Source organism: Telopea speciosissima, chromosome 1, assembly GCF_018873765.1.
Source record: "Telopea speciosissima isolate NSW1024214 ecotype Mountain lineage chromosome 1, Tspe_v1, whole genome shotgun sequence".
Taxonomy (NCBI): domain Eukaryota; kingdom Viridiplantae; phylum Streptophyta; class Magnoliopsida; order Proteales; family Proteaceae; genus Telopea; species Telopea speciosissima.
Window position 1 is genome coordinate 73,337,092 of NC_057916.1, and position 26,734 is coordinate 73,363,825.

At 42.2% G+C, this 26,734-nt stretch overlaps 1 protein-coding gene and 1 long non-coding RNA gene across 3 annotated transcripts in view; one reads left to right on the forward strand and one right to left on the reverse strand.

Annotated features, from left to right (window-relative positions):
* LOC122658661 (very-long-chain aldehyde decarbonylase GL1-4-like) overlaps positions 1-26,054 on the reverse strand; it is a 126,557-nt gene extending 100,503 nt beyond the window's left edge. Inside the window, exons 1-10 of one of the 2 annotated variants that reach the window (XM_043853706.1) lie at positions 25,933-26,052; positions 25,606-25,829; positions 25,261-25,493; positions 24,941-25,160; positions 7,946-8,321; positions 7,753-7,860; positions 7,302-7,502; positions 6,872-6,970; positions 6,560-6,742; positions 6,202-6,412 (exon numbers count right to left, since the gene is read on the reverse strand). In XM_043853706.1, coding sequence (XP_043709641.1) covers positions 6,242-6,412; positions 6,560-6,742; positions 6,872-6,970; positions 7,302-7,502; positions 7,753-7,860; positions 7,946-8,321; positions 24,941-25,160; positions 25,261-25,493; positions 25,606-25,829; positions 25,933-25,992 — 1,875 coding nt within the window. In that variant the 5' untranslated portion in view covers positions 25,993-26,052 and the 3' untranslated portion in view covers positions 6,202-6,241. Of the gene's footprint in view, positions 1-6,201; positions 6,413-6,559; positions 6,743-6,871; positions 6,971-7,301; positions 7,503-7,752; positions 7,861-7,945; positions 8,322-24,940; positions 25,161-25,260; positions 25,494-25,605; positions 25,830-25,932 lie in introns of those variants that run through there. The other variant, XM_043853715.1, reaches the window with a different exon arrangement.
* Positions 1-26,734, forward strand: part of LOC122658746 — a 107,628-nt gene that overhangs the window by 42,769 nt on the left and 38,125 nt on the right. The window lies entirely within an intron of this gene.

Sequence of the window (26,734 nt, forward strand, 5' to 3'; positions counted from 1 at the left end):
CATGGTGGATTCGAACCACCATCCCCTTGGAATACATCTTCATGTTCCAAGTGCTCTACCAATTTGAGCAAAAGACCCAACAAGTAAAGTTTGAAATTTACAAGTAAACATGTGACCATGCCACAAACCATGCTTCAATGATAATACCCAATTGAGACCTGGCCACAAACCTTCCGAATGTTCTCACATGTATTGGTTAAAAAGAACTCTGAGCAGAGGAAAAAGTAAGTCAGACCCAGTAGCCTTCATAAATCCGACAAGGAAGACATGAGGTGTTGGAAATGTCAATCTCCATTCAAGCCTGCCCAATATTGCCTTCTCCATCCCCAATATCTGTTCTCTAATGTATGCCTTCTCTAAAATGATAATAAAGTCATTGACATGCGAAAAATCACAAGTAGCCAACATGCACCTCCCTTTCATAAGGCTGGGGGTACCCCTTCACCATGCACCTCCTTCTCTCTCTCTCCGAGTCACTCAATGAATTGTGTCACAATACAGGAGAGGGCTTGAAATATCTTCTCAAGTTGAAGCAAATGTTGCTCAAAGGATCCCAAGTGGTTCAATTTTCAGATATGATATCCAGTTGTGTGTTATAGCTTGTCCATTAATGTTTTACTAATTAAAACACCCATTTGTCTCTGTCATAGTCACGGTCTAACTGATTGTATAAAACACCCAGTTGTCTCTCTCTCTGTCTCTCTCAGATGGGAAGTTCACACTCTCTACAGTGTAATTACAGTTTCAAAACAGTAGCAGAGAATAGGCAGGTAAAAGCAAACAAGGGAGGACATAATCTTAAACCTCTCTATTTGGTTCTCTGTTATATGGTCTTGTTCTAGTTAGCATAAGAATGTGCTAAATAAATAAAAAAATGAAAGTGAGAGATGTGCGAGGGAGAGATATAAAGGAGAAAAAATCAGCCTTACAAAGAAAACAATTTAACTTAACAAGTATTCAGGTTTTTGGGTGAACCAAAAAACATCCAGCCCATGTCTGGCTAAGTGACTTAAGTCACTTAGGTGACTTAAATGAACTACAGCCCATTTGAGAGGTGTGGGCCTGATTCTTTAGGTTCCTACGGCTGTATTACTTGTTAGGACCTATATGTTAAGGAATTTGGAGACAAACATAAGAACTCAAAGTGCAATAATGGTTGGATTGATGGGGTGGGGACTCACACAGCAAAGAAAGGCTATGGCCTATGGCCTTACCCATTAAATTTCTGTGAATTTTTGCCAGCCTATTCTGCTATTAAGAAAGACCACTCAACCAAGGTATTTTCCTTTACCTATTGGAAAAAACAAGAAAAAACTCGCTTCTTGAGTTTCTTCAGCTTCCTCTCTCTCCCATATATACCTAAAGGTTTGGTAGGACATATATACCTTACCAACCAATGGGGGGGATTTGAATCACCCATTATAGATGAAGGATACCAAATATAACAAACAAAATAACCAGCAGCCAATAGAAGTAAATAGAGTAGATGAAAGAGGAAGATCTCGAACTATGGTTTCCCACCAATGGAGTAGAATCCCACTGTCTAGTGCCCCAGGCTTCACATATAATTAGAGTTTTAAGATGGATCCATACTGAAAAAAAACACTTTATATCATAGAACAAAAAGTACAGCAAGAAAATAGGCAAATCAAGAGATAAAAAAAAGGACTTTCTTCAGATGGTCTAGCCAAGATTTTGCTTAAATAGTCTGCAATAACTACTTAAAGTACAGCAAGAAAATAGGCAAATCAAGAGATAAAATGGGGGTTAGGGAGAGCCAAGGAAGAGCAAAACCATAAGCAATCCACATGTTTCTGTACATGGTAGAAGTACAAATAGGTTTTCTCCATCCGAGCTTTGGTTGAGGAGTTGAAAATGAGATGAAAAGCAGAGCAAATAAATTTAATCATTCTAACAAATGGATACCTCCGACCATAAGCATTTCTTAAAGCATCCTCCTCGCAATCAAACTCACAAACACAAAACCACATCCAACTTAACAAACTTTGTCTGGATAAACACCAGAACCAGCTAATAATTACGTAGGTGGAGTTGAAGATACCATTAACCATACAATGAAATATGAACATGTCAGGGAAAGAAATGCGGGAAGAGGGAAATATAAGCAATTCTCATTCACAAAGAAGATGGTAATCCTAAAAGAGTTTCTCGTTCTGTGAGTTTAGATGGCAGGAGTTTTAGGGAGGGGGAAAAAAATTCTCTGTTCACATTGTAGATGGTAATCCTAGAATGGATTATCCTCTCGAGTTTGAAGAACACATTTGCAAGGGGAACCACAAACAAAAGAATCCAAAAAAAAAAATGAAATGCATTGGAAAGGGCTGGAAGACTGTCTTATCTGGAGTCACTTCCCACCATTAGCTCGGTCGACAAATTTTTTTTGCCACCCAATTTCAGAAAACTTAATGGAATCCAATACCAAATTCATTTGGTTACAAACACCACCGCAATGAAAGTGCACCAACATAAGCACAACATAACAAATGCACTCTTTTCACGATACACTAAGAAAAGGCCTTTCAAAGTTTGAACAACAGAAGGCAATACACACACGAATAGACAAGCTAAGAAGAAGACATGGCATGTGAAATCAACAAGGGAATAGACAAAAGAAATCATAAAGAATATATGAAAATTTTGAGATTTGTAAAATCTAGGGTTCAATGATGAGAGAAGAACGAAGGGGAAAATGGGTTTTTTGTACAGATTTCGCACAAAGCTTCCTTGCAACCTTCTATGGTCTCCCATTGAAGATGATCAGACCAGCTCAGAGAGAAAGAGAGAGAGCGACAGATTGAGAGAATGAGCGAGTGATATGGGAGGGAGGGTACCTGGACGATGAATACGCATCGATCTCGAACGATGAACAAGCAGCGATCTCGGATAATGAAGACCTAGCGATCTTGGATGATGAACACGCAACGATGAGAGAACTTGACCGAGAAGAAGAAGTTCAGATCGATCTGGGCATTCACCTAGTTGCAGAGCTCGACAGAGAAGAAGAAGGCATGATTAGAGAATGGTCGAGAGATGGCTTGGGTCAGGGAAAGATCGAGAGATGGGAGTTTTATCGTGTAACAGTTTTTAGGTTTTGGTTCAAAAAATGTAAAAACAACAAATTGTTGTTACGTCAAAAACGTTTTTTTAGGCATAAATTGTTATAAATTTTGATTTTTGTTATAAAAAACACTTGAAACTAAACGGATTTATCAAACGGTTTTTCTGTTCTATTTGTGTGCTGGAAACATTATCGTCACAGAAACAATAGAAACAAAATGTTGTCAAACGGTGCCAAAATGTTGTCAAACGGTACCTCAATGTCCAAACGTAGAATGTGGGATATCTTTCTTTGGAGTTTGAAATCAGAAACCCACCGACAAAGACTGAACAGACGACATGGTCCTTCACCGTTGTTCTCTCACGAGTGCGAGTGCCTCAATTAGCTTTTCATCCAACTCCAAGGCCACGTATTAATGTATAATGGAAAATTGAGTCAACTAGTCACGTATCAGAGATACGTAGGTGAACAACATACTATTTCAAAGGTTTGGCACAGTCATAACTCATAACTCATAATAAGTGTACAATGATTCTGTTTTGTATCGAGCTCGCACCATTGGATGAAGTTTTTTTCACGTGTTGAGCTCTTAGGACCGTACTTCAGCATCTCGCCAAATACCCACACTACAGAGGATTTTAATCTATAATCTCTCTATCTTTTCTACAAAAAAAAAAAAAAGAAAAAAAATCTCTCTCAATCTTTTCTACCAAAAAAAAAAACCCTCTCTCTATCTCTTATGGGCTAGGTAGTAGGTACATTAATTGTGTATCCTACCTACAAGGATAGAAGGAAAAGGAATTCACACCAAATGATGCTTTTATGATATCATGTTCACATATTTGGGTTTTAACCAAAAAAAAAAAAAAAATTCACATATTTGGGGAATTATTTGGATAAATCACATGATAAAATATTTATCTTATATAAATTATACATTTTGTGCACTACTACGAGTTTTTCCAATCATCCTTATCCTTTAAGAAAGCTAAGGGGTAGAGTTTTCTGTCTATAGTGTGGTACCAATGCCAATTTGGGGGGAAAATGGGAGTGCGCGTGGAAGCATCAACAGAGATAGGATTTTCGCCTTGCATGGATGTGGGACGATCATTTCGTAGAGGCTTGTGTCTAGACGCAGGAACCACGTTTTCGAATAGACTTCTTTTCCCCAAAAGTTAATTACATTACAAAAAATTCTCTCTAATCAAGTGACGTAGGCTATGTCAGTGCTCTCTATCTCTATCTCTGTCCTTGGACACTCTCTATTCTTTCTGCCCTATATTGATGAACAACGTCCTATACTCTCTATTGGCTGGCTCCGCCACCCCATCAGCTTAGAGAACTCTCTTCCAAACTATCCTCAAAGCTTTCTTTTGAATTGTCCTAATGTTGGAAATCGGTACCCGCACCTTCATAGGAAGCAAAAATAATTATAGAAGGATTTAGAATTGCTACAACAAAGTTTGTACATTGATTCCAATGGTATAGAATGCCTGGATACCATATCATCAGTCGAAAAACAGCCATTTACCAGCCTCCATCCAAATATAGATGTCCGAGGAAGCGAACCTTTTTGGCACACTAGTCGTGACCAGCCTTGGATAGTGTTTTTAATGCTTAACTTTTCCCATGTTGAAGCAACAGAGAAGTTCTCTGATTCAGATAAAGATCAGACCCTTCTATCTCCATGGGAATTGTTGACAGGGGAATGATATAATTTGCTCATAGATCTCCAGTAACTCCAAGGAAGATACACTTGGCAACACCCATCATCCTTCCTCCATATACTCAGAAACTGCTGATTTCAAGTTGAATGTAATAGGGAAATCGATAAGAATCAGATCAATAATTCTATTTTCTCCTATCTATCTATCATACCAGAAATTAATAGAAGTGTCATCTCCAATAATACAAAATTCAGCTCCAATATTTTGTGGAAAAGGAACATCCATAGGTGGACCGGACACTTCTTCCTGTTCCTTCAACCAAATTTGGACTTCAATTAATTTTGAGATCAAAACTAGGGTCAATTAAGGGTGTCAAAAAATGGAACTAGAAACGAATAGTGATTTCATAGGTTCTCTTGGGCATACTAAAATTTTATGAGTTTACCGATAAGGACACTGAGATTAGGAAAGCAATCGTGGGAGAGAGGATTTTTTTTTAGAAAGATATGGATTGGGGTGGGCGGACATATTAGGAGGGGAGAGATATTTTAGAAAGAGAGAGAGGGGAAAGTGAGAGAGAGAAAGAGAGGAAGGGAAGAGTTTTGGAAGCAAAAAAGGAAAGTGGGAGAGAGAGTAGAAAATAAAAAAAGGCACCACAGAGAGAGTATAGAAAGAATGAGAGATGAGAGGAATAAGGAAATCAATTTTTAATGAGTAATTGAATATTAAAAAAAATAGAAAGGGTACCAACATTTTGGGAAAAATAAAAAGATGGAGAAAAAATATAAAAAGAAAGGATAAAATTGTCAAGTGAAAAAGTAGTCATGAAGTATGCATTCGTGCACTTATATAATAGAATGATATATATTTCAGTTCATCGATCTATTTGATGCCTTAAAAATCAAGAATCCCATTCCAGACCGAAAGTGAAAATGTGTTCTTAGTTATTGGGGTAATCCCACATTGGTTGTGGGTGTTCCGTCTATTAAGTATAAGAGCCACAAGAGGCCACCCAACTTTAAACCAATTGGTTTTAAGATGGAAGCTTAATATGGTATCAGAGTGGGTACATTGGACCTCCATCGATCATGGGCACTGCTCCACCCACAAAGATAGAGTCCAAAGACCAACATGTAAGCGGGAGTATTGAGTTAATCTCACATCGACTGTGGTTGATCCGACTATCAAGTATAAGGACCACAAAAGGCCACCCCACTTTGAACCAACTGATTTTAAGATGAAAACTTAATATTAGTACAGTTTGCAACCGTGCAAGCTTCGTACATTATTCCATGGAGAGAGAGAGAGAGAGAGACTTAAGTAGTTATTGACATAGCAAATACCTATGTAATATTGAGGCCATATACAAACTAAACATAATATATAAATGAGAGAGAGAGAGAGAGAGATGCAAGTTTCATAAATTATCCCCTGAATCAAGTTTAAATGTTTTCAGGCAGCTTTCATTGGTGCACTCTTTATTCATTCATATGATTCAGATCAATGGGTGATCGAGCATGGGTAGGAATCCATGGCTAAGGCTAGCAAGCCAGACTTTCTGTGTGTCGAGCATGATATCCCCACACTCGTGTGCATCCCAGCCTTCCAGTGCATGCACAATTCCAGCTACACGCCACGCACTCATCACTCGCCTCGGCAGCCAATTCTGTTGATCAAATCCATTTACATACATATATGCAATCAGTTATAGAACTGGTAATGATCTTTTACTTACTATATAATAATAGAGAGAAATCTTAAATTAGCCAAGTAACCTCAAATTAAGTTGGAATTTAATTAATTAATTAATTACCTCACAAGAGTATACATTTTGGAGAGCCTTGGGGATGAGCATGGCTGGAGTAGTATAGTAAATACAATCCTTATTGCGCACCGCCTTCTTTGGAGGAAACTGTGAGCATGGAATGAAATGTGTCCCTTCCGGTGCTCTTCTTTGTTCTTTCTCGCTCAGCTCTCTATCTCCGACCAACCACACCTATATTATTATTATTATTATTATTATTATTGTTAAGACATTCATTTCCTCCAATAGTAATTAATAGTTTCTTAATTAATCTTCAATTCAAAAGAGAGACAAAATAGCGATCAGTACTGATTGTTTTACCTTCTGGGTGTAACTGGTAGAGATGAGCAAGTTAATCCACAACTCTGTAGGGATTCGTAACTTAAGCTTATCATAATTATCCTTGCACACCACACCTACCTGTTTCCACCACTCTACCATTATTAGAGACTTGTAGTACATAAAATTGAGTTGACAAATTAAAACATGTTTAAATGTCCCCACCGATGCGAGTCCGGATAAGATCTCTACCCACATGGGGTCCCACCCCACATGGATCTTATCGTCCATGGTGTGTAGAACCCCCCTTTGGCGTGCCCGCATCGCGTGGACCATGAGATCTATGTGGGTTGGCACCGCATGTGGAGAGCTGATCCCTACTCCACCCATACCCTCACCCAAATAACAATAATTTATTATTAATTAGAATTTCAAGTGATTAATGAATTGAGTTTACTTATCAATATTGTACCTGGATTCCTCTTTCACATAAATTCTTGGCAATAGCACAAACAACCTTAGAGATGTTTCCACTCAGAAGCACTTGTTTTGTTCCTTTGGGAATGCTATGAAGCACCACGGCAACAGCTAAGCTGCTTCCATCTACGATCCTGATCTTGAGATTTGGGTGCTTATGGAGATAAAGTTCACCATTTCCATTAAATTGCTCTCCCTGTTAATCACCATGTATTTGTTTAATATTTCGACATAAACTTCCGAAAGTTGAAAAGTTTTCCAGTGTTGTTTTTCAATGGAAACAACAATTCAAAAACTTTTCCAACATATAAAATTTTACACTAAAACAAACGGAGCCTTCAATGAAAGTACAAAAATTTAAGAATGTTTTAATCTTCCAAAATGTTTTTGCCTAATCCAAACACATATATACCATCACCCTAATATTGTATGAAGTACAAACTTGCCTGATTTAGAAGACCTAAACTCAAAACTTTAACACCTTCATTCTTGGCCTCAAAAATAGCTCTTTCAATCAAACTGTTGATCGAATCCTTTTGGCTCGACGAGGAATACTGCGAGGCAAAGCTCAACCTGTTATTAGAAAACAAAAGCAACAAATAGGGGCAAGAAAAAAGGGGAAAAGCTAGAGAGTCTTACATGGAAACTAAATCTTGGGATTGCCCATGTTTGCAGCTTGAGTTTATCAAATATGTTCCTCTCCACTGTAATGGTAGAACCAAATATGGATGTGAACAACAAGAACCCATATGGAATCGGCCATAACATCGATAAGTACCATCTGGAGCTGTAAGGCTCAGATGCGAGCGAGGAGATGGCCGGTGGTAGATGATAGAAGGACTGAAGTGTTGTTGGATGAATCAGGTGTACCACATCTGGTGTCTCTTTCCTTCCTTTGTGTGAATCTTCATACAATTTGTCTGTGGACTTGTCCATTGTTCCATATATGTAATCATAGAGAGGCATGAAGAGGGAATAGTTGGTCCGAAATTGCATATGATGAAGAGAATGAAACCTGTTTATATTTGTACATTTTATGAAGCATTCAAAAGCATGTCTATACACTTTTTGTTGGATTTTGCTTATCAAAGTCCAAATTAAGGACATAACTATTACTCAAAGTAGTGACACATCTTTGGAATTGGACCGGGAAGCCGACATGAATGAACGGTTGGTGGACCATCTTTTAAAACATTTGGTATAAATGCAAGGGTAAATGATCGATCATCTACATACTGTCCGTGTACGGATTCTTTTGTAACCTTCTCCCTAAATACTAGGGCTGCAACAGGGTCGGGTTGGGCCGGGCTTTATAGAACCCTAGCCCAACCCTAAGTCCCCTTAGCTGGGCCCAAGCCCGACCCGACCCTAACTCAAGGCCAGAAAAATCCAACCCTGACCCGCCCTCAGGGTCGGGCCGGGCCGACCCTAATTGGCCCTGATCATGGGGAAGGGGAAAGAAATGCATGGGTTGGAATGGGCTGGGAAGAACTTATTAATTTTACATAAAATAACAATATAATAAATTATATTATAATACTTATTGTCTTCATATATAGTATATTATATAAAAAACTGTGGGTGAAATTTAAAGTTCATAATGTATAAATTATATCAATATATATTTTATAGTATAACTTAAATCAGGGTCGGGCCGGGCTAGGCCAAGCTTAGCTCGAGGCCTCAACCCTAACCCAACCCGACCCTAACTCAGGGCCAGAAGTTTCTAGCCCTGACCCACCCTCAGGGCCAAATATCTCAGCCCAGACCCTGTTCGGGCTCAGGGTAGGCCAGGGCGGGTTTGGGCCGACAGGGCCAAACTTGCACCCCTACTAAATACAATTCAGTCGACAAGAAGTTTGCAAAGATGGACCCTAATACATGAATATTTTTTTTTTTTTTTTTTTGGTAGAAGACCCAAATACATGAATTGATATTGAATAGATGATTAGTAAATAAATGAAGTGTATAAGTACTAATGGAATGGGCCATAATACTATGTGAGCCTCATTAATGGAACTGTCATCAAAATTACAGGGGGGTTCGGGGCGAAAAATATCACCTCAATTTGCCTGCCCGTCAATTTCCTCAATGCCCTCTAATAGAGGGAGGTGGACCCCACCTTGGGCAATGTATTCGGGTAGAGGGTAGGGTGGTCATTTCTACCACCCTATTAGATGGAATTGAGGAAATTGAGGGGCAGACAAATTGAGGGGATAAAGATCCGGGTTTGGGGACAGAGCCATGAGTCATTGTTGAGATTTTGATGCATTAATTGCCCTATCCATTGGTATGTAGACCTAGACTTGCTTTGGCGGTTTGGCATGGCTTGTTAAAAGCAAGCCTAAGGCTGTGGTCAATGGATCCAATCCTCTTACCCATATTGGTACTTGGCATGCATCCTTTAACCCAAGTACCCCACCCAACATCCACCACCGCTATGGGTCCTGATAGGTTGAGTAATAAAATAAAATTTTTAGCTGATTTCCTCCATTCTTGTCAAGTCCCAGAGACATTATCCACTCTTATAAGGGATGATGCCAATGAGAAGAAATTCTTTAGGATGTAAATCCCCCTAATTTGTATCTTCAAATATAATCTCTCTTTTACTCCAGGAAAGAAACCCATTGATTTCAAAAGGTGATAAGACATCATATTTTAATACTAAAGGGATTTGTTCTTGGATAAAACACACCTAATTGTTATTTTCAATCCTCTCAAACCTCCCCCATACCCCAGAATTGACAGTAGCATTGGCTTCCGTCCTTCCTCACCTCTCGGGTTTCTCCATCTCAAACCATTCTTCCACCGCCCCACCCACCTCAACCACTCACTCAAACCCTTTATTCCATTCACCCCCAACCCATCTCGACAACCTGGGTTATCCACATGGCTCGGCTTCCTCCCATCTTTCTCAAGGGCGTTGGCTGCAGCCTTCAAAGAGGATGCGTAGTAGTGATAATTTGGAGGTTACTGATACTGATGAGGATGGTCATTTTTTACAAGTTACCCCAGTGGAGTCTGGAGAGGGCCAGCTCCACGGGAGACAATGAAGCTATGTGGTTGGAACTGTCAAGGTTTGGGGAGTACCTCAATAGTTCAGGCTTTGCATCACCTCCTCAATTCTGAAAACCCAGAGATTCTCTTCATCATGGAATCAAAATGTAAGAAGGTTACTATTGATAAGGTGAAAAGGAAAGGAAAATTTGGTAATTTTGTCACAGTGGACCCTGTTGGGGCTTCAGGAGGTTTAGCACTCCTTTGGAAAGATAGTGTCACCATTTCGGTTTTGGAAACAGATGTGAACTTCATTGATGTGGCAGTGAATATGGTGGGCATTCCCTCTTTCTTCCTCACTTGCGTGTATGGTGACCCAGCCAAGCATAAAAGGAAAAGGGTTTGGGACAAGTTCAAGGCTTTGAATCATTAGGGGGACAGATGGTTGTGCTATGGGGACTTTAATTCTTATTTATCCTGGCACGAGAAGGATGGTGGGTCTAGAAGATGTGCGCATGATGGTGAGGTGTTCAGGGATTTCTTACACAATTGTGATTTTATGGGTCTTGGGTTTGTGGGACCAATGTTTACCTGGAATAATAAGAGGCAAGGCGCAACAAATATCAGGATAAGACTAGATCGAGGTTTGTGTAACCCGGCGTGGAGACAATCTTTTGAGAATGCAGTTATTTTTGTGAAGTCGTGTATTGGCTTAGATCATAACCCGCTGGTGGTTGATACTGAAGGTGGAAGATTCAAAGGAAAACGGCCTTTTCATTTTGAGTCTATGTGGATCCAGCATGAAGATTGTAAAAATGCAGCTTTGAAGTCTTGGTCCATTCCTACTACAGGCTCAGTTACTAATCAGGTTCTAAAGAAGACTAGGCACTGCAGAGAGGTCTTTCAGAAGTGGAACAAAGAGGTCTTTGGAAGGGTAGGCGATAAAATTAAATCCCTTAGAGCCCAGCTGGAATCGGTTCAGGCCTTATCGAGCCCTCATTTTTCTCAAGAGAAGGAGACTGAGCTCCAATCTTTACTTCAGTTTGAACTTCAAAGAGAGGAGGAGATGTGGCGTCAGAAGTCCAGGGTGGATTGGCTCAAAAGTGGAGATAAGAACACCAATTTTTTTCATGGGACAACTTTGCGAAGAAGACACCACAACAGGATTTTAAAGCTCAAAAATCATGAAGGTGTGTGGTCCAACACTGAGGCCAAGGTCTGTAATATCCTCTCCTCTCATTTTCAGAATTTGTACTCTTCTAAAACTATCAATAATGATGCTCTTAATTCGGTCTTGGATGCGGTGCAACCAGTTGTTACTGATGACCTGAACAATGTGCTGTGTGCGACCCCCAGTGTGGAGGAAATTCACAATGCACTTTTTAAAATGGCCCCTCTCAAGTCCCCCGGTCCGGATGGTCTTCCCCCAGTTTTTTTCCAAAAATACTGGGACATTGTTAAGGAGGACTTGATCGCCATGGTTCGGGAATTTTTTAGTTCTGGTCAGATTCCAAAAGAACTTAATAAGACCTTTATCTGCCTTATTCCTAAAGTTAAGGCCCCTGAAAGTGTTGATCACCTCCGCCCCGTTAGCTTGTGTAATATTACTTTTAAGGTCATCACCAAGCTGATTGCTAATAGACTGAATGGGGCTCTAGACCAGATCATCTCACCTGTCCAGTCAGCCTATATTCCCAACAGACTTATCTCTAATAATATTTTAGTCGCTCATGAGATGTTCCATTACATCAAGAAACAAAAGAAAGGGAAGGATAAGTTCTTAGCTCTAAAGCTTGACATGCGGAAGGCTTATGATAGATTGGAGTGGAGCTTTATCGAGGGGATGCTTCTGAAGCTGGGTTTTAGAGCCTCTTGGGTTAATCTGGTGATGGTCTGTATTACCTCAGTGTCATATAATTTACTTGTGAATGGTTGTATTAAGGGTGCCATCTCTCCTACTAGGGGGATCAGGCAGGGTGATCCCATCTCTCCTGCTATTTTTATTTTGTGCTCTCAGGCCCTTACTGCTATCATCAGACAGGCTGAGTTGGCTGGCACCATTAGGGGGGTCAAGGTTCGTCATAGAGGAGAACCTGTTACTCACCTTCTTTTTGCTGATGATTGTCTCCTTTTTGGAAGGGTGAACTTGCAGGAAGTTAATGCTTTGAAGGACTGCCTAGACTTATATTGTAATGCTACAGGGCAAGCCATAAATTTGCATAAGTCCAGCCTAACTTTTAGCCCCAATACTCATGACAGAATCAAGAGGTGGTTCTCCAAGATTCTAAAGTTCAAGCATGGAGATGGTCCTTCCAAGTATCTGGGCTTACCCACTCACTTTGGTGTTTCAAAGAAAGAGGTCTTCAATGATATAAAGGAGAAAACTCTTAGCAAGTTGCAAGGTTGGAAGGGGAAGCTGTTGTCTCATCCAGGGAAGGAGGTCCTCCTGAAGGCTGCAGTGGCTCCAATGGCGAACTTTGCAGGTTCCCACTTCAAGCTCCCCTCCTCTTTTCATGATGAAGTTAAAAAATCCTCGGTCAGATTCTATTGGGGTGTTTCTGAGGAGAAGAAAAATATACATTGGATGTCATGGTTTAGGTTGTGCAAGCCTAAATGCAGAGGAGGGTTAGGTTTCAAAGACACAAGGCTGCAGAATCGAGCTCTTCTGGCTAAAGCTTCCTGGAGGTTATGGTCCTCCCCTGGTTCCCATTGGGCTAGATTCTTAAAATCTATCTACTTCCCACACTGTGATTTCCTCCAAGCTAAGATTGGGAACCGCCCATCTTGGGGTTGGAGAAGTCTTTTAATTGGGCGTGAGGTTTTGTTAGAAGGGCTTATGTGGAAAGTTGGAAATGGGGCTAATATAAACCTTTGGAAAGATAGATGGATCCCTGCTCTTCAGGATTGCAAGTTGACTTCTCAAAAGCCGGCTGGGTGTACTCTTATGAAGGTAGCCGATATTATTGACCCGATGACTCGTAGATGGAGGGAAAATCTCATGCAAGCTATTTTTAGTCCTTCTGAAATTGCTGCTATACTTCAAATCCCTTTGAGTTTCTTTTCATCGGAGGATAAATGTGTTTGGGGAGCTGCGAAGGATGGGAAGTTCAGTGTTAAGTCTGCCTACCGCTTGTTAGCTCGTATAGAAATAGGAATTTGGGGAATAAAGCTTCTACTTCTAAAGTTCGTCATTGGGAGCATGTCCCTAATGAGGTTTGGAATCAAATCTGGGCTATTCATACTCTTCCAAAAATCAAGTCCCTTTATGGAGAGCTTGCAATGAGGCCTTGGCTACAGGCGAAGGGCTGTTATCTCAGCAGGTTAGAATTGATCCTAGCTGTCTGATGTATGGTGCCTCCTCTGAGTCGAGTGATCATATCTTATTTGGCTGTCCTTTTGCTCGAAGTGTGTGGTTCGATAGTCCTCTTCATTTTACCCCCCCTTCTAATAACTCAGGGCTAGCTGACTGGATCAAAGGGTGGGGCGCCTGGTTTAAAGAAAATAAAAGAATGGCCAAGGAATCGCTTTCCAGAGCTTCTTTTTTGTGTTGGTACCTGTGGCGGGTGAGAAATGATCAGGTCTTCAGCGGTAAGGTGTGGTCGCCCTCAGATGTCATCCTTGTAGCTGAGAAAGCTTTCTTGGAATTCACCTCGACTGAGCAACGACAAGGTAGCTCTTTTGGGGCTAGGTCGAATGTCCCTCCCCCTAGTCGGCTTTGGGAACCCCCTCCAGTGGGTGTGGTTAAACTGAATTGTGATGCAGCTCTTCCTAAAGGTGCTACTAAAGGAGGGGTGGGAGTGATTGGTAAAAGCCACTCTGGTACTCTCCTTAAAGCCCGTTCCATACCCCTTCACTTTGGCTCGGCTAATGTAGGGGAGGTCCTTGCAATTAGATGTGCTCTATTGTTAGCCTTGGAGATGAAATTTGAGAACATCCAGGTGGAATCGGACTGCTCTGATGCGATTGGTTTTCTTGTTGGTCGGAAAACGCCGGGTTGGGAAGTGGAAGACTTGGTTGCAGATGTATTCAGTCTTTCGGCTTCTTTCTCTTCGGTTTCCTTTTCCCTTGTTCCTAGGGCTATGAATGTGATCTCAGATGCCCTAGCTAGGAAGGCCTTGTCTATTGTGTGTGTGATAGACTGATCACATTCCACGCAGTGGCTTCAACATCTCTGTGGGACTGAAGCTGCTGGTTGTACACACCCCTTTGCTCAATAAATTTCCCATTTACCAAAAAAAAAATTTGGATTAATTAAAAAATCCTTACCAAAAAAAAAAAAAAAAGATTACTGCAAAAATCTAACAGATCAAGTTGACTAAGAGCATTTTTGGTCATTTTCCTAAAACCTTTCAATTTGAGGAGATAGACGCATTCTTTTTCAATATTTATTTCATCATCACCCGGATAGTCTCTATAGTTACAAAATGGGGGTGTGTCTACACAAGGCTAGCTGACATGGAATTTTGGAAGTCTTTTGAGGGGGGGCCCTCCAGCAAGGCAACAATGGCAAGATTGGGGCCCAAGAGAGAAATAGGCAGGCCCGGTGACGACGATTGACGTGCTCACAGCTCCTATTTCTCAGGAAGGGGAAGAGCACGTGGCAGCACCCTTGGGTATCAGCCCATGAATTGCTCCCCAAGGGGAGTTGGACTTTGGAAGCTTACGCAATAATCTCTACTACTCTGACAGTCCCTCTCGAGTAGAAGATTCCCTAACCAACTCAAACACTGTGCCTCTATGTGGAAGTAAGACTGATCTGCATGCACAAGTCCAACGTGATGAAGGCAACGCATCAACATCTCGGCTCGAAGAGAACCGGGCTAACCCGGAAGGTGTTTTGCAGGTCGTTTCTTCGCTAATCTCTGTTCACAGGTGCAACGAAGGAAGAACGACGGTGGTTACGCACCTGGCTATGGGGCAAGAAGAGGAAGGTACTACAGACACTCCTTGTACGGCGGTCCCTCGACGTAAATACGGGCGACATAGTCACATTGAGCCGGCCAATATCATTACCAGGGTACGACGAAGAGGCAAATTTAGCGTGGAGCTTGATGCGGTGGTGGCAAGCTTGCAAGCACAGCCACAAGAGGGTGCTTTGAGTAGGCACCAATCTGAGTCCCCCTCTCTGTAATCATGCGGTGCCTATTTTGGAATATTAGAGGAGTAGGAAACTCAAAGGCTAAAGCTCACCTACGTCTGTTGGTGAAAGAATGCAATCTAGATGTTTGGGGTGGCTTTTCGTCCATTGAACTTCTATTTTCATGGTGACGCAGGAAATACAAGGTGGTCTCTCTACCCCAAACGTGGGGAGTTCTACTGATCTTTATTTGCCAGCAGATATGGACATAGTGAAACCGGCAAAAATATGACAACAAAGAGCGGTCCCCAATGCAGGTTATGAATATGTGCCTCAGATCTATCACGGACTGCTCACATATTAGAGAGGTGACAGTGAAGACCATCCACGACCTGGTGTTAGCTAGAAGGCTGCGAATAAACACTTGCAGACCTCCAGCGAGAAAGATAATGGAGGTTAATTGGAAGCAGCCACCAAGTGGATGGTGGAAGCTAAATATTGATGGTTCATCTCTTGGCAACCCAGGAGCTTCAGGAGCGGGAGGGCTGATCAGGGGTAGCACGGGCTCAATGATTAGATGTTTTGCATCTTTCCAAGGGGCGAGCACCAACTGTGTGGCAGAGATGGCCGCCTTCTTTGAAGGGGTGGACCACGCGAGAATGTTAAATATTACAAACCTTTGGATTGAGAGTGACTCAAGCGCTATGGTAACATCCATTCTTGCACGCAACATCCCTTGGGCCTTCATTCAGAAGTGGTGGTCTGCATCAAGCTTTTTAGACAACATTCAATGGCGAATATCTCACTGTTACCGGGAGGCAAACGCTGCAACGGATGCCCTAGCTACCCATGCAGCAAAGGAGAAAACATCGAGTACATGGAATGTCACTCCAAGCTTCATTACACAGAAAGTTTCTTGGGACTCGCTGGGCCGGCCCTACTATAGATTCAGCTAGTCCTATGAGATATATTTTGATTTAGGACCTAGCCTTTGTATCTGGGTCATGGTTACTCGCTTGTATGTTAATCTCCACATCTGTACTTTTCTTATCATCTAATATACACATTGCTGATCTTTAGCAAAAAAAAAAGTGTAAACCACAAGCTCATTTATTGCTAGCTTTCGCCTGGTCTTGTTAAGGGAGCCCCAAAACTAAAATCCAGTTTTAGTAAATAATGAGCTCAAAAAGCTATTTTTACTGTGAATCCCCAACAAAAATTGTTGGGACATTAGTCCCATGTCAATTAGTAACAAGTCCTCTAGCCCCCTTATATGCCTGGAAGTCCCTCCGCTTAACAGTTTGAACTTTTTGAATGGAAACTTTATATGGTATCTGAGCGGGTTTTCACCGTATCCACGTTTGCATAGTATAGGTTACCACATGTACAAGGGAGTGTTGGGCGATTAGTCCCATGTTGGTTACTAACAAGCCCTATAGCCCCCTTATGTACCTGGGAGTCCCTCCACCTAACAGTTTGAACTTTTTAGATGGAAACCTTATGTCGTATTAAAGCGGGTTTTCACCATATCCTCGTGTCCATAGTACAAATGGCCACACGTGCAGGGGAGTGTTGGGAGATTAATCCTACATTAGCAACTAACAAGCCCATCATATCCACATTTCCATAGTTCAAACTGCCACACGTGCAGAGAAGTGTTGGGAGATTACTCCCACATCAGCTACTAACAAGCCCTATAGCACGGCCCCTTATATACCTAGGAGTCCCTCCACCTAACAGTAAATAGATAAAGGGAAGGAGAACGCCACCCCTATACCTTAACATAAGGATGCATGAAATGACCACTGCAACCCCTGGAACCCTAGAAAGTAGATAAAATGTATTGGATAATATTGAGCTCTTCTTAAACTAGGAAACCTGTTTCATATTTTATGTAATCCCTTGTAATCCTCTCCTGTTGGGAAACTACATCACATGTGATATAACCTTCCTATTCTATTTGTAATTCTTAGCTAGGGCTGTACATGTATATATTCACTCTCACATTAAGAGATACAATTAATGAAATTCACTATTCTTAACATGGTATCAAGAGCCACAAGCTCCCACGAGCTCCCCTTTTCCTTCTTCTGAATTTTTTTTTCGGCCCTAGCATTACCTCTCTTCATCACTTCTTCTTCTTGTTGCCATGGGAATCGGTGATGGCACCATAACCGCCACTTACCCCTCTCTATCTTCTCCCTTAACCACCTCTCTTTCCCACGCCCATCACTTTGTGTTATACCCGCACCCCGGATCATAATTAATTTTTATTTTTCCCCGTGACATGTGGTTATCACTGCCACGTATGCTGGTGAGCTGTTCTCACTAGTGGTCAAACCACTACAAAATTATTGACCACAGTGCGGGTTTACTCGTGGAGGAAACTATTCGGGGTCATGGGGACAAACCATGACAAGGAAATAGTAAGTTCTAGCCCGTAAGTTTATTTATTTACCTTTTTCCTCGATGCCCTCGAAGTGCGGGTCAAGATTTGGACCGTCAAGGCTATTTTAGTCCAGTTGGGAATATTCTATTTGTGGGTCCCACTTGCCCTGGGAAACTCGTGAAGAGCAATTATACCCATATCATGTGGGCTCATCTTTTAATTAGGTTCTTTCTTAATTATAACTAGTGGGCAGGCCCATTAGCTTAAGAGGCCCATTGGGCTTAAGTGGCAATTTAACCGAGGGTCCATCTAACTCTATTTGACCCAAAGATGGGTTAACCCATTCCTTTACCCTAAATAAGACCATGGGTCAACCCATTAAGCCCTCTTGACCCATTTAACTTAAACTATCCATTTGGCCTAATGACCCATTTATCTTGGATCCACCCATTTAGCTATTTGACCCATTTAACTTAAAGTACCCATTTAGCTATTTGACCCATTTAACTTAAAGGACCCAAGCCCATTTTCTATAAATAAGACAAAGGGGGAGAAGGATTCATTTTCAGTTCTTCTCCCATCTAGCCTAAATCGTGGAAGAGAGAAAGAGGAGAGAAAGGAGAAAGAAGAAAGAAGAAAGAAGGAAAGAAGAAAGAAGGAAGGAGAAAAGGAGGAAGAAGGGTGGAGAATCTTGGTTGGAGGTTTGAAGATCACTTCTTGGAGCCTCAACATGGAGCCTTCTACCTTGGGGTGGGTAAGCCATTCAATCCCATCTCTTTTCTTCTATTTTGGGTTTTGGGGTTTGGGAAATGGGAGAAATTCGACCTAGGGTTCTCTTGGAACCTAAGGAATCGATGGAACCTCTAAACCTAGACTATGGTGGAGTTATTTCACTCCATTACAAGCCCTAAGCCTAAGTAATCTCTTTCCATTTAAGAAATTTAAGGTTTCTACCATATTATGTCCTAATTTAGGTTCTCTTTGTTTTCTCTTAAATCCATGGGATTACATGGACCTAATGAGGTCTTAGAACCCTAATGGACCTAGGAGGAAGCTTTCTTGAAGCCTCCCTACCTTTAAACCCCTTGGAAAATGAATCCCTAGTGAGAAACCCTTCAATTTTCGGTTCTGCGGTATGTGATTTTACACTCGGATTGATTTTGAAACCACACCGCAACCGACCTTGACTAAAACTATCCTAAGCCCCTGGTTAGCTAGGATTTACATGTGGTTTCGCACGCAAGAAACCACCACGAAATTACCTTCCCGAGAAGGATTCTCAGTGAAGGTCGAATTTACACTCGGATTTTTCGAAACCACATCCGCATCCGACCTTGACAAAAATTGTCCCGAGCCCTGTGAAGCTCGGATTTACACTCGGATTCAGTTTTCGAAACCACATCGCATCCGACCTTGACTAAAACGTCCCCAAACCCCGGTTTCCTAGGATTTACATGTGGTTGCAGAATTTGGGCATGAAACCACTCCTGCAACCACTTCGCCTCCGAAACCTTATACTTAAGTGTTTATGGGAGACCTTTGGGGATCCGTTCCTTTCGCTCGTGTAACCTTATTCCACTCCTTGTATAGGTTAATATATTCACTTTTGTGGCTTATTGCTTGATCGAGGCGACAACTGATAATCGTGGTGCTTGGCGTATACGTTGTGAGTGGGTTTGGTTGTTTGGGCTTGATATTATTATTGCATTGTATATTATGTCATCATTATAAATTATTAAGCATGCTTGCGCATATTGCATACTTTTATATATGAATGTTATGATGTTAATTGGAGATGCTTTACTTTGATGGGTCTCGGTGCGGTGGGTGCGGTCGCCCCGGATAATATATATATTTATGAAGAAATTATGTTGAATGTCATGTTGAATCGATGCGCTGCGCGCGCGTCTTGGTAACCGGGCACTAAACCAGGATGAAAAGTTGATGCGCCGGATTACCTCTCGGGACGATAGGACTTGCATGTAGCGTGGCTAGGATTTTACACCCTTATGCTACGACCCTTACCAAGGGGTTTAGGTGTTGGGTAATCGACACCGGATTACGTGGAGGTGGGAGAGGCGGTCACCATGGTAGTATTGGTTATCGTGGGTCTGCCACTTGAGTGGTCTTGGAGGCTTCGATCGGCGTAGGTCCCACGTGACAATTGAGGTTTCATTGTGGCGATAAGTTAAGTGACCCACAGTGTCTCCGAGTTGTCACGAGCATATACCTCGACTTAGTTGTGATGTTAGGTGGAAAATTTACTTAACATATGCATGCATCATTGGACTATGTGAACTGTGTGTTTGTGCATCCCCATCCCCTCACGGCTCGGTGGAGAGCTAACCCCTCGTGTACACAATTTTTAGATTATGATGCGGTACGGAGGAGCGGAAGGCGTGTTAGAGGAACATGGCAACGGGTGTCCTTGTGACAATTGCGCCTACGGGCCGTGAGAACTCTAGGGACTTGTTCCCCTTTTTTTATTTTAGGGCGTAGGCCCATGTAAAAACATTTCTTGTTATACCCTTGTTAATCATTATTAGATGGTAATGAAAAATGGATTAACTACGAGTATTTATCATCTAGGCTTTGATCATCTTGTAATTATTGATTTTATACACTTCCGCAAAACTATGATCATTTGGAATGTAATATTTTTCTTTCCGCACTCGATATTATATTATTTTAATATTAGTTATGATATGCGTTGGGACATCGTGTCGAGTGATCTGGCGGCTTAATAGGATGACAAGCGTTGTCCTAGTCACCCCTTATAATGTATTTTATCCCTTGTCTGGGATGGGGGCGTGACACTTTGTTTCTCTTAAATTAACCCCATAAAATTATCTCTCTTGGAGGAAACAAATCACTGCCTATCTGGCAGGGCAACGACTATTCTCCTATGTCGATGGCTCCAACCCTTACCCGTCTGATCCTGATGCATCTTCCCATTGGATTGTGCAGATGCCGCCATCACCAACCTTCTCCTTGCCTCTCTCTCTGATGAGGTTCACCTGATCCTCGACAAGGACACGTCTCTTGATATTTGGACTGCTTTGCAAAATGCATTTGGATCTGCCTCTTCAACACGCCTTATAGCCCTCAATATGAGTTTCCAAAATCTCCAACAGGGGGCCGATGAAAGTGTCACTGTATATCTCCAACGTGCCAAGATTATTGCTGATGAACTTGCTGCGGCAGGGAAACCCCTTGCTCCTGTGGACTTCAATGTTTATGTCCTGCGCTCCCTGCGCTCTGATCTACAAGATGTTGTATCACCCATTTTTAATCGCTTGGAGCCGCCTTCTTTCTCTGAATTGAGTGGATTGCAGTTGAGCCATGAAAGTATTCGCGTGTTTTAGAAGCTACGCCTCACTGAAGTGCCTGTTTCTAGCCCACCCTCAGCAAATACTGTGAACAGATCTAACTCAGCTGCTGTCCCTTCTGGCTGTGGCAGTGGCCGGGGTGGCCGTGGAGGTCGCGGTGGTCGTGGAACCCGTGGCTGTGGGGGGCATTTTCCTTATCAGACAAGGGGGAACATGTACTGTACCTATTGTCATCGCACAAATCACACCGCACCCTTTTGCTTCTATCGCAACCCCACACCTTCCCCCTACCCCCAACCCACAACCCAATATTTTCCCACACAACCCTCCCCCACACTGGCAGCACATTACCCCAATCCGCCTCTCCTACCTACCCCATCTTACCCTCCCCCATACCACCCGTCCACTGCCCTGACCTAGTACCCGGATACCGAGCCACCCATCATGTGACCCCGGATCTACAGTCCCTGTCTTCCTATGACCAGTACAACGGTTCTGATCAACTCCATGTCGGTAATGGTAAGGGCCTTTCCATCTTACATATTGGTCATTCCACATTACCCTGCTTTTCTTCTTCTCGTTCCTTTCATCTAAATAATATTTTGCATGTTCCTGATATTTCTAAATCTCTTCTTTCTATTCAACGGTTTACACGTGATAATGACGATTTTTTTGAATTTCACTCTAGTTATTTTCTTGTCAAGGATTGCATCTCCAAGATAAATCAACTCTCTGGACCGAGTAATGGTGGGCTATTTACATTGTCGTCACGTTCTGCTTCCTCTCCTTAAGTCCTTGTTGCTGAACGAACTTCTATAGATGGATGGCATCATCGACTTGGTCATCCCCATGAGTCCCTTCTTCATTTTATTTTGAAAGAAAATAATCTCCCGTGTTAGTCTACACGGTTGCAGTCTGTCTATCTTGCTTGTCAGTTAGGAAAGTCTAGTCATTTGTCATTGCGAGAAACTCATTCCCGTAGCATTTTTTCATTGGATTTAATTCATAGTGATGTATGGGGGCCTGCTCCTATAGTGTCGTTTCAAGGTCACAAGTATTTTGTAATCTTTGTTGATGATAGCACTAATTTCATTTGGTTTTATCCTCTATTGAACAGGTCTGATGTGTTTAATGCTTTTCAAAATTTCCAATCTGTAGTGGAAAGGCAATTCTCCCATAAAATAAAGGCAATTCAAATAGATTGGGGTGGGGAATACCATTCTCTCCCTCAATATTTTCAACGCCTTGGTATAACACATCGGATCTCATGTCGTCAGACCCATGAACAGCAAGGGTTTGTTGAGAGGCGCCATCGTCACATTGTTGAGACTGGCCTCTCTCTTCTTGCTCACTCTTCGGTTCCCATGCACTATTGGAATTTTGCTTTTGACACTGCAGTGTTCTTAATTAACTGCATGCCTTCCAAAACATCCAACAAGGTTACTCCATATCAACTTCTTCACCATAAATCTCCTGATTATTCTTTTCTACGCATTTTTGGTTGTCTCTGTTTTTCATATCTCCGTCCATTCAATCGTCACAAAATGGACTTCCGTTCCACTCCTTGTGTCTTTCTTGGCTACAGTCCTTCTCATGTGGGTTATCGGTGTCTAGACATGTCTTGTGATCGCCTGTATATAGCACGCCACGTTCGTTTGATGAGAGCTCTTTTCCATTTGCGACGACTACTGCAAAAACCTCACTCATCCCTACCTTAGTCCCTCCTTCCCCATGCGGTTCCATCCCTACACGGGTTACCCCTACCCCAGCCCCTCCCTTACCGTTGCCGATCCCATCTCCCCCTCCATCCCCACCCCTTGACAACTCACCTACACCTGTGGCTTCCCCACCAGTCCGGCCCCCAACACCTGACCGGTCCCCTTCCTTATCTCCCCCTCGCCCTACCCGGCCTCTAAGTGACTTTTACACGCATTTACCTGCGGTAAACCCTCCTTCACCACCCTCCCCTTATCCCCCTCCTCACCACACCCACACCATGGTCCTTCGAAATCGACCAAATACCAGATCCCAACCTCAAGCCTTGACTGCTGCCACCCCTCCCACCGAAGAACCCACATGCTTTTCGCAAGCAAGAAAGTTTCCTGAGTGGCGAACTGCCATGTCAGAGGAATTTAATGCTCTTCTCAAAAATGTTACATGGTCACTAGTTCCCCCCTCCCCCCATATAAATCTTGTTGGTTGCAAATGGGTTTACAGGATCAAGCGCAAAGCAGACGGCAGTCTAGAACGCTACAAGGCCGGATTGGTTGCGACGGGCTTTCATCAACATGAGGGCATTGACTGCTCCGAAACCTTCAGCCCTGTTGTGAAGCCCACAACCATTCGGTCTATCCTTGTTGTTGTTGTATCACAGGGTTGGTCCCTCCGCCAATTGGATGTGCAAAACGCATTCCTGCATGGAATGCTCTCAGAGGATGTTTACATGGCCCAGCCCCCAGGTTTTGAAGATCCTTCTCACCCAGACTATGTCTACAAGCTTCACCGTTCACTCTATGGACTCAAGCAGGCCCCACGGGCGTGGTTCCAATGCCTTTCACAATATCTGATTCGTCTGGGTTTTGTCGCTTCCAAGACCGATCCATCCTTGTTCCTGTATCGGTCAGGTTCGGTGATTATTTATTTGCTTATTTATGTGGATGATATTATTGTTATCAGTAACACTGCGTCTCAGGTCACAGCACTGTTACAGCAACTGGCAAATGAGTTTTCTATTAAGGATCTAGGTCCTCTCCATTTTTTCTTTGGCATTGAGGCAGTCCAACATTCCAAGGGCCTTCTCTTATCTCAATCACGTTATATTCGTGACTTGCTTCAACGTGCTGGTATGACTGAGTGCAAACCAATTCTCACTCCTATGGCAGTCTCTCCCCCTTCTTCGGATTCAGGGGGTGCACTCTTTGATGATCCCAAATGCTATCGCTCAATAGTTGGAGCACTACACTACATCACACTCACACGCCCTGATGTGGCCTTTGCAGTTAACAGGGTGTGTCAGTTTATGCACTCTCCTACAGTGCATCAATGGTCCTTGGTCAAATGCATTTTGCGCTATCTTAAACACACCAGCACTCATGGTTTGCTACTTGAGCGATCTCCGAATCTCACACTTCAGGCTTTCTCAGATGCCGATTCGGCAGGTAACGACTCGGATCGACGGTCGACTGGTGATTATGCAATTTTTCTTGGGCCCAACTTGATCTCATGGCAATCTCGAAAACAAAAAACCGTTGCTCGATCCTCTACTGAGTCCGAATACAAGTTTCGAGAATTGGGCTTCCCGCTCCATAGCTCCCCTATTTTATGGTGTGACAATATTGGAGCTACGTATCTTTCGGCCAATCCTATGTTCCATGCTCGCACCAAACACATAGAGATTGACTTTTACTTTGTGCGGGAACGCGTCGCCAATCGGCAACTTCAGGTGCAGTTTATTTCAACCACAAATCAAGTTGCAGATGTCCTTACCAAGGCCCTGTCTACAGCTCGTTTTAAATTCTTGCAGGACAAGCTAAAGGTCCGCTCTGCTGGCCCTTCATCTTGAGGGGGTGTATTGGATAATATTGAGATCTTCTCAAACTAGGAAACCTGTTTCATATTTTATGTAATCCCTTGTAATCCTTCCTATTAAGAAACTACATCACATGTGATATAACCTTCCTATTCTATTTGTAATTCTTAGCTAGGGCTGTACATGTATATATTCACTCTCACATTGAGAGATACAATTAATGAAATTCACTATTCCTAACAAAATGGATATAAGCTGACAATATACAATATAAAAAACTATAGAACTTAGGAAAGGAGCTTTGAAAACTTACGATGGAGTATACATAAGGTACTTGACAAAAGGAAAGATGCTGAACACCCACTTTGGAACCAACTCAAAGTTGCAATGACCCATGTAGTTCATAAAATCTATGTAAGTTATATACCCCACGATCACTCCCACAGAGGCAGTTTTAGTGAATAACATAGTCAAAATTGGGATTGCAAACAGTAGAAAATAAACCACATGTTCCGCAAATGGATGAATAACAGCTGCCACCAAAATTAACATAGTAGATGAGTATAAATGCATGAAGTAGTGAAATATACTTACAAATTATAAGAGAGAATTAAGAAACATTGGGTTAATTACCTGTGATGGGCTCAGTAACAATGGATGAATGATGGTGTGAATGGTAACGAGAATAAAGGAAATGATGGTGCAAAGCTCTGTGAAACCAATAATAGAGGAATTCCACTGGACCCATATGGAGGAGAGTGGTAATAACAAAACCATTCCACCTCCATATTGGCATTCTTGAAACCCCCGGAAGATACATAAATCCAATGTAGTATAGAAGCCCATTCAGAATGATCTGGTCATCCCTGCAAATAAATTCATTTCTCATCAAATCAATCAATCAATCGAATATGAACCACAGAGAGAGATCAGCTAGAGAAGAGAAAACTAATAATTGAAGAAACTTGACTGACTCACCAGTTTCTTTCTCTATCCACTTGTTCGAATTCGATGCCCTTGTCTACTATCCTGTGTTTGGTTTTGGCAGAGTGGTAACGAGCTAAGCTTATCCATAGTTGGCTGTGAAGCAATCTCCACAGCAAGAATGGGAAGATGAGCAAGTTTGTTATGTCCCTCTCTTTGTCTTCTTTGGTCACAAATGAATATACACTTTGTACCACCCAAGGCGCCAAAACCACATACTTCATTTCAAACACAGCAAACCCTCATTAGAACAACAAGAAGAAGATGATGAAATGTGGAGGATTATATGAAAAATAGTAGTAGTAGTAGTAGTAGTAGTACCTTCATGTTTCCAAGTTTTTGCCATGGCCAGTCAGTCAGGAGACCTGGTTTGGATGCCATTTCTTCAGTTCTACCTTAACCTCTCAAAAAAGATACGTGCTGGTATCTCTGCTCCTAGGACAATTTATTACATAGAAATGACTTAGCTGAGTCCCGAATCCCCCTTTGTTTTTTCGTTTAAAAACTCATGTATATTAAAAAGAAAAAGACACAAGCTGTCAAGGTAGATTGTAGACATAATTAATGTGATTTACTAACCAATATGGTGTCCTGTCAATCCGGGCAGCAGTTCTGCTTGTGCAGCACCTGAGATGAGGCAGCCGCATTTACCTCCTTACCCCTGCCCAAACGTCTTGCCCGAGCAGAGGTAAGGCAGTCAATGCACACCGCCTCATCTCAAGTGCTGCACATGGCGGCATGCTGCCCAGATTGACAGGATCTTTTTCGTACGTGATAAGGATACATTCCGAACATTACCTCTCACAGCAACGTGTATCTAACCACCTGTGTATTCTAAAATGTGTGTTTCTGCTATCACAATTCACCACTTGTATATTCCAAGGAATATCTTAATAATAAAGATCAAGATTGACTTTACAACTTGGTATAAGACTTGCCCCACTTGCTCTAACGAGCTCTGTAACATCCTCGGGCAAAAGTGAATATGATTCATTGTGTAATGGAAGAAGATACAGTGGAGATCTCTCAAGAACACCCAAATGGAAGAAGGTAAATCCAATCTTCTCAAAACCCTAACACAAAATCCCCAAATCTAGCATCTCACTTGCTTACACACGAAAAC